Raw genomic sequence first — 8475 nt, 5'->3', positions numbered from 1 at the left:
CCTCAGTCTCCCCCTGTGCACAAATGTCTTCCATGGTCTCCCTAGAATAATTCCTCCCACACCTGAAACTGCACACGAGGGTTCCCTGCCTCTACAACATGATTTGGAAAAGGCAAAGCACCCAAACCATATCTTGGCAGACTGTGGCTACCATCTTTTGTCTCTTGTAGCAAGTCTTCAAAAACACACAAAACTTAACAAAATTTTGAATTTACATATTTTAATGAGAAAATATTATTTAGACTAGGTCATAATTTAATGTAGACACCTTTTTAAAACTCTGTCTTTAAATGGGCATGCTGGGAACAAGGACATCAGTATTTTAAATGCCATGCGAATTCTGTGCAGGGAGGAAGAAAAATAAAAGGGGAGAAAATTTTCACAGCTTGGACAACACTACAGTTCCTCTTTTTAAATTAAGCAGGTCACACCGGAACAACTGTTAGGCTGTTCTTTGTTTGTTTGTTTGTTTGTTTGTGTTTTCAGTCAATTACCTAGGACGCCAAAAGGAACATACCAAACCAAAGTGCATTTTACACAGCGTAAATCATTCCTATCTACAACTCTTTGCAGCCCTTGAGCTTCGCGGAAAAGTTCTTCCAGCAGAAAGAGCTCTGCTGGTATCACCCCCTTCGCGTTCTTCCAGCAGAAAGAGCTCTGCTGGTATCACCCCCTTCGCGTTCTTCCAGCAGAAAGAGCTCTGCTGGTATCATCCCCCTTCGCGTTCCCTGTCGGTTCATTTACATTCTTCCCCACTTGCCCTTAGGTGCTTTCTCGATGGGGCTTAGTTCACAGTTCTTTTTCTCTCTTCCTTTCTTCTCTCTTTCTTTCTTCATCAAAATAAATAGCTAAAAACGCCTCTAAATAGTAAGAAAGTTAACATCCCAATTAACTTCCCCCACTCCCTCCCTTCCCCCCCCCAAAAGCTGGCCAGAAAAGTAAACATTCACATTACAACAGGTAATTGTAAAGGGGACTCTGCCCCCTCGCCCGCCCAGCCAGGCCGATGCTCAAATTCACTGTTTACATTTTTTTCAACCGCGCGCTTTGTAAACAATAACAGTGACTTTTAGTTGAGTTTTGCTTGTGCGCAGGACAAGCGTCCTCCCCAGTTTAGGGGTCTCCCTCCTCACTCCCAAGGAGCCTCTAGCCCGGAAAAAAAAAAAAAAAAAAAAAAAACAGAAGGAAAGAAATTTGAAAATCCTCTTTAGAAGCCGGGGAGGCAGGGCCGCAGGCAGCCGGGGGAAGCAGCGGTCCGCCCTCCCGGCCTGGTGGGCGGAGGCGAGGCGCTCGGAGGATTAGCGGGTCCCGCAGCCGCAGATTTCCAGGACCTAGAAGGGTCCAGCTCTTTTGCTGCGGCCTCGGTGGGCTTCAGCTCCCAGGCTGTGTCTCGGGTCTTGAAATCTCGCAGAGTCCAGAGCTCCGCCGATCCAAGCTCAGAAGTTGCGTTTTTTGGGCGTTTTGTTTTGTTTGCTTGTTTTTTGTTTTTTTGTTTTCTCCGAGCAGGAGGGAGTCAGGGCGTCCTGCCTGTTGGATGGGGATACATTGGGGGCCGCTTGGCTTGGGCTAGTTCCTGTTTCCCCTGGTGCCCTAGAGGGGCGAGGACAACTTTCACGCGCCTTCTGGCAAGTTTTCGGTTTGTCTTCTGGGTCCAAAAAACCAAACAGGAGTTCTCCTAAGAGAGAGGATTGAAGGAAGGAGGTGGAGTGGGCAAGTCAGGGTAGCGTTCTAAGTTGGAGAGGGCTGGACCCAGAGTCGGGGACGCGGTGAGACGGGTTGGTGTGGAGGTGACTGAGAAGGAGCCCCGGCTTCTGTGGGTCAGTGAACCGCCACCGAGTGCAAGGCGGAGGCCGGGCTGGTGAGGGTCTCGCTCGGGGTGGCTGGGCTGCTTTGGCTGGTGGCTGTCTGCGAGGACGTGGGGCTGAGCGAGGGCGGGGAGTTCGAGAGCAGGGTGGGGATGGGCGCGGGCAGCGCTGGCAGGGCGGGCACCGCGGCCGGCGTGGGCTTGATGGGCACCGGGATGGCGGGCAGCGTCTGGCCCGCGGCGTGGCACAGGGGCTTCAGCGGTACTCCGTAGGCGCTGTAGTCGCCGCTCGCCATGGAGATGGGGGTGGCCGAGTCGATCATACCCGCCGAACCGTACACGTGGGGCCAGCCCGTGCCCAGGGAGCTGCCCATGGTAGTCAACTGGTTAGGGAGAGGGTAGGCAGCCGGGACGGGCTGCATGGCAGAGAAGGCCAGTCCCCCGGGCATCTTGTACTCCCTCGCGATGATGTTCTCGATGGCGAAGGGGTGCTTGAAGCCGGAGGGCTGCGCCACGCCGCCCAGGTTGTAGGCGGCGGCCGGCATCTGCGGCAGATGGGTGCCCGAGGCGGCCAGCGCGCTGAGCCGCAGCTTAGCCTGCTGCTGGAGGTACTGCGCGGCGTCCGCCGGCTTGCTGGGCGCCAGGTGGTCGGACTTGAGCACCTTGAAGCGCTTGCGGCGCCGCAGGAAGCTGCCGTTCTCGAACATGTCCCCGCAGCTGGGGTGCAGCGCCCAGAAACTGCCCTTGCCCGGCTGGTCCGGCCGCCTCGGGATCTTGATGAAGCAGTCGTTGAAGGAGAGGTTGTGGCGCAGGCTGTTCTGCCAGCGCTGAGTGTTCTCCCGGTAGTAGGGGAAGCGGTCCATGATGAACTTGTAGATCTCGCTGAGCGGCAGCATCTTTTCCGGGGAGCTCTGGATGGCCATGGCGGTCAGGGAGATGTAGGAGTAGGGCGGCTTCTGGTCGCTGTACGTGTTGCGGCCCGGCCGAGGCATCTTCGCGCTCGCCCGCTTGCTCTCAGGGTCTGCGCGGCCGGGAGGACTGCTCAGATCTGGGGGTGCGGGAGGAGGGGAGGGTGATGGAGAAGGGCACCGTAGGTGTAGAGACACCCGCTAGATCCCTCAGGCCGAGTCAGAGATACAGGAGGTGGGGGATGGGGTGGGGTTCGGGTGCGTGCAACTTTGCGCACCAAACTGGATGGACCCAAGGTTGGGGGGACGGGGGGGACGCCTAGCGGGTAAGACCGCGATGGGAGGGCCGGGGCTGGAGGAAAAAAAGTCAGCGGAGCCTGGATGCAGGGGAGGGGAAACGGAGAGACGGACGCTCACCTTAAAGTTGCTCCAAGTTGCCGGTCCGCATCCGGGATGGCGCCGCTGGTGGCCGGGTTCCTGCTCGCGCGCGGCCGGAGCGCGGCGCCGGGGACCCGCGAGCCTGGCTTGGGCTCAGCCGGGTAAAGCTTCCCTCCGCGGGCTCCTCTCCTCCGCGGGCTGCGCGGCGCCCCTGGGTCCTGCGTCCTGCCGAGAGGCCGGGTTCCGCTGCTCAGCGCCGGAGCGCTCGGTGGCAGCCGCCGCCTCCGGAATGCAGCGGGCGCTGCCGAGGTGCAGGCGGTTGGGCGGAGCTAGGTGGCTACCTCCATGTCCACCCTGGAACCATCTGATAGTTTTAAGCGGTGACAGGAGCAGAAAAGACCCCCGTAGCGGCGCTTCATTAATGTGCCACTTCTTGCTACCGTGTGACAATCGCCTTGGGAGGAGGAGGAGGAGGAGGAGGAAGAGGAGGAGGGAGCGGGGGCTGCAGAGGGAGGGGACTGAGGGAGAGAGGAGAGAGCCTGGCCAGCGCTGGGTTCTTTCACACCTATTTACATGGACACCTTGGCCAATAGAAATCACTTCCAGCCGGAGACTAGGCGACCGGGGAAGAGACTCTGCCGCCCACGGGGAGCGGGCAGCGCCCGCCGGTGTGCGCGTTGCGAAGGTACGAGCAGGCTGCGCGCGGAGCCGGGAGCCGGGCGGCCACTCCGGATCGGAGCTAGCTGTCTCGCAGACGGTGTTTGACATGGAAATTGCTCGGCTGGGGTGTTCTGTCTCCTCCGCCTTGCACCGGGTGTGTATTGTTAGCTAACTTCCAGCACGGGCTTTCTCTTGCAGGGCGACCCTCTCCCTTGGCTTGGCACTGCCCGGGGTTGGCTGGGTGGGTTTCTTAGGATGGAAACGTACCTCAGCCCCACCCCCAAGCCGGTTCTACAAGAGGCAGGTGGAAATTTGATTTGGCCTCCTCCGGGAGGCTTCCAAAGCTGGACCTTAGAGTGTGCTGTCCTCGTTTTTAGAAGGTGCTAAGTCGACAAACACACACATTGGTAAAAACATTCAGACAGCTGGGCAGATGGGTCTGCTTTGCATGTAAATGTGTTAGGCAAGTTTTTATTTATTTATTTGCTTGTTTTTGGTTGTGAGCCTAGCCTTTGATGGCTGAGCCATCTCTCCAGGCCAAGGTAAGTTTGTTTGTTTGTTTGTTTGTTTTTAAAGGAAAAGAATGGACGAAGTTAGGAGGTTTTTGCTTTGTAAGTCTTTCTTCAGTTTGATGGGCACAAGGAGGCTCAGGGGACGTTGAGGCAAGGCGGCATGCCGGCCTAAGGAGGGCCTGAGTTCGTGTGATGCACATTATCTCTTCCGGTCTCCTTCCTCCTGGTGATTGGAAGTTAGCAGCTCAGCCTTTTACAGTCCTCCCTCCTCTTCCCCCCTTTGAACACGGGAATAGTTTCTTCAGAGTCAGGAAAAGACAAAAAGTGTAAGTGTCTGCTGAGATCTGCAGAGACCAGAAAGTTTTTAGGGAGTGGGGTGGGGGTGGGGGATGGGGGATGGGGACGTGGCTCTGGTCATTGGGCCTGGTGAGGGTAGAAGGGCTCTTTTGAGTTCGGATTGGCCTTTTGAGGGTTAAATGAATGGTTATTATCACTATTACCATCTTGGTTCTCGCCATGATCATGGAAGTGCTATGAAATAAACAGTGAGTCAGCCAGACCTATGCATGCAGTGAATACCCGCCAGGAGTTGGTATTCTGCTTTTCAGCGCTTTCCCCGGCCTTTGGGTTTTAAAAAGTATCCCCATGCCACCATGTTAACTCGATATCCACAGCCTACACAGAACAGGCTTTAAACCTTGGAAACCTCTTTTTCCTTTTCCTTTTCTTCGCTTCATCGCCCCCCCGCCCCCAGGAGGAGACGGAGAGTTCTAGTGTGAGGTTTGTTACACTTTGAGCGACAGTGGTGCATCGGTCTGTGGAGAGCATATTTAAAAAAAAAAAACAAACACAACCACCCTTTCAGCTTGAGAGCACGCGCACGCGCGCACCCAGCCACCCAGCCACCCAGCCACTCACACAACTTCATTAACCACAGTTTCGAAGCTGGTCAATAACTCACCAAAACGTAACTTAAACACGACGAATTTAGGAGATTAAACAATTTCATTAATATTGAAATGGCTCTGGCGCGCGGGCTGCCGCGCTTTAGATGCAAGCGCACGTTTTTCAATATTAACAGAGTGCTTGAAGGGAAGATTCCTGTCACCTTCTTAATTCGGGGGAAAAATAAGCAGGCGGAGGAGGTGGGGGGCAGGGAGGTGGGGGTGGGGGCGTCGACCTGTCTCTGGGGGGCAAGGCTAGAACAGCGCAGGTACGCCGATTTCTCTTCTCCAAAGATCCAATCAGTCGGACCCCAGGCCCGTTTTGGGCCTGAGCTGCGCGCGCTACCGCCGCGAGCGAACTGAGGTTTGGGAGTGTTTCTGCGCGTGCCCTGGTTAGGCTCCAGGGTCTGGGGTGGGAGGAGCTGGGAGCGAAAAGGGGTGGAGAACCCGAGGGATGTTTGGAGAGGGCTGGAAGGCTGGTCCATGTCTTGTTTGCTCCAGATACAGCTGGCCTCGGAGGCACTGCAGTAAGCGCTTCTTTAAGCCAGGCAGGATGGCTCCTGGGTGGAAAGGTACCGGAGCGGAAGCCCTTGCGTATTTTAAAGGTCCTTTTTTAGCAAACACGTGCACAATGCAAAGATGGATAAGATGTTTGTGGTAGTTGCGTTAGAGACGGTAAAAGGCTGTTGCTTTCCCTCTAGCTAGAGACAAACGAACAAGATACTATTCCTTAACATGGGTGCATGTTAATGGTGAGGAACAGGGAGCGAACACTGTTTCCTTATTTTAACAATCGGCATTTTGTTGTCCTGAAAAAGGAGCCATTGTGTGGCTGTCGAAATCACTGCTCAGGGCAAACAGAAGATTAACTAAATTCTAAAGTAGAAATGTTCACGGGGGGGGGGGGGCACACCATCACCAACCCTCACTTGGAATAAATCTCTGTTCATCTCCCTGGGGAAAATTGTCATCACGGAGTCCATGCAATAATACAAGCAGGAATTGGTGTTTGAGGAATTTTCAAAGATGGACAACAGTGGGGAAGGGCGCTGAGGCTCACTGCCCATGGTCAGGCTTAATTAAGTAAACGGAACTAAGTCGCACAAGTTCGCCTTGCGAGGGGAAAGGGGCTGTGAGAGGCGCGTTTTCACCCGTGAGCGTGGCTACAACCTTCTACCTCAGTTGCTGCCAGGGGTTTTCAAGGCTCTAGGGAGGGAGGGGGGTGGTAGCTGTTTACAGCGTTTTAGGAGTGGGCTTATAAAGAGGAATGCTTTCCAGAAATCTTGAAAAAGTGCGTCAGAGTCTATTGTCCAAAACCCAAAGCCAACAGAAGCCGGGTGGAGGTGGGAGGGGGCAACTCCAACCCGGGGGGCTTAAGCGGTTGTTGGGAAAACTGTAGAAAATACACACAAGTCAATTACACCCCATGCGCCAACCAAATGGAAATCCTCTCCAGCCAGGACCGTTCACCGCCCTGTCAAGCCCACCGCCTACCACCTTCCTCCACCGAAAGTTTGCTGGAGCCTCTTTTCCCACAAGCTGGACCACACACGGCTGCAGGTTTTGCAATAATTTATGCTAATTTCCCTCCATAAATCCACAATTCGCTTCAGTGGCACCCGAGCTGCCGAGGGAGTGAAAAGGAGACAGAGGGGTGACAAAAACAATATTGATTTTGATTCCTTGTGTTGTTAAGCAGGTGTGTGTGTGTGTGTGTGTGTGTGTGTAGGTGTGGCTGGCTTGCGGAGGAGGAGGAGAGGAGAGCCCTCTCCTACCCATCCCCTCCCGCCAACCTACCAAACACACTCCACAAAATAGCCGCGCCCCAGTTTGTTAATATTTACCAAACCGGATGGGAGGTGGAAGGTTCGAACCCGGCAGCGTCGGAAAGGTTTCCCTGACGCTAAGAACAATACTCGTCGCCCCTGCTGGAAAACGGAACCGCAGGCAGCCGGCCTGGGCAGGGCTGAGCCCGGCTGTGCCCCAGCTGTCGCTTCCCTGGGCTCTTGCACTTCTCCCCACTGCGCCCTCCTGTATTCCTCCTGACCCTCGCTTCTCTCTGGGCTGCCTGGGCTGGCGGTGGGGCGGCCGGGAGGACCAAGGGCTGGGGCGCAGGGGCAGCTGAGGTTTGAGGGTCCTGAGGGGGGTCCCCCGCGGTGCGCCCCGCTCTTCCCGGCCGCCCCGGATACGTGCCGCTGTGCGCGGGTTCTGAGAAACCCGCGCCAAAAGCGCTGCGCCCCTTTTGTCCCATCAGTCATTCGGGACCAGATCTGCACTTTGGTGGCGTGAAACGACTTAGCTCCCCTTTCAAAAGGATTTTGTTCTGCGGGGTATTCAGCGCTAAACAAACTTCTTCAGCCTGTCAGAGGACAATTTAAAAAAAAATGCCGTCCTGAGGGTCGCGGGCTGTTTGTGCTGGGCATCGTGACCCGCCCCCCCAACACACACCTCATCGCTCCCCCTCTCCCCTCCCCGCTCCCCCAACTCTGCTTCGCTTTCCTGTTCTGAAGCACACAGGAAAGCACGGAGAGCGGGCTTATCGCCCTGTCCTGTCTCTTGCCCTTGCAAGTTCGAGGGCCTCAGAGACCCCCGCGTGGCCCAAGAAGCAACGCTTTTCGCTAGCGACTTCCGCGGGATTTTGAGCCTGCCCTTCCCTAGCCATGCCATCGACAAAACTGCCCCCCACGATGGGAGGCTCGGGAGGAGACACACGTTTTCCTCTTGTGCCAACCGTAACTGGTACCAAATGCCATCCTATCACCTCTGCCAGCCGCCCCGGGCCCTGCTATCAAAGGAAAAAAATGCCCGATAAGGAGTTTGGGGACCATTTCATCGGCGGATGATGCCCACATGGGCAGACAGGGAGGCTGAAATCAAACTTGATTAGTATTTTCTACGGCCTAAAATCACGCTCCTCCCACCTGCTGGTTCCACCTCGCCAGTTCCTAGTAACCTTAGAATGGCCAGTGGTTGCCCCCACCATCCCCGCACCCTCAATTTAGCCCCATCTAAACAGGCAAGGTCGATTTCAGGGGTATCCCTCCTGTCCCCACCAGGAAACCGGGGCTGTGACATCCTGTCTGAGGCAGGAGGAAAAAAAACGAGCGACGTGGATATTTCTCCCTGCTGTCATCTCCACTAGCTGCTGCAAGGTGAAGCGAACCAGAGGCCTGGCTTTCCTTTCAACCCTAAGTCTAAAACATAGCAGAAGTTGGGCGCTACTGCAGCTGTAACTACCTTCCCCCCAGTCCTAAAAAGTGGCAACTGTC

The 8475-nt window shown here is 55.5% G+C and overlaps 1 protein-coding gene across 1 annotated transcript; it reads right to left on the bottom strand.

Moving 5' to 3' along the window:
* Positions 1-248: 248 nt before the first annotated feature.
* Positions 249-3610, bottom strand: Foxb1 (forkhead box B1). The gene is made up of 2 exons (XM_021634395.2): positions 3130-3610; positions 249-2852 (listed from the first exon to the last, which is right to left on the bottom strand). Exon 2 carries the CDS (start codon positions 2794-2796, stop codon positions 1819-1821), a length of 978 nt encoding a protein of 325 aa, XP_021490070.1. The 5' UTR covers positions 2797-2852; positions 3130-3610; the 3' UTR covers positions 249-1818.
* Between the last annotated feature and the right edge of the window lie 4865 nt (positions 3611-8475).

Source organism: Meriones unguiculatus, chromosome 6, assembly GCF_030254825.1.
Source record: "Meriones unguiculatus strain TT.TT164.6M chromosome 6, Bangor_MerUng_6.1, whole genome shotgun sequence".
Lineage (NCBI taxonomy): Eukaryota > Metazoa > Chordata > Mammalia > Rodentia > Muridae > Meriones > Meriones unguiculatus.
Note: the sequence above shows the minus strand (reverse complement) of the source record. Positions and strands in the feature narration are given on the sequence as shown.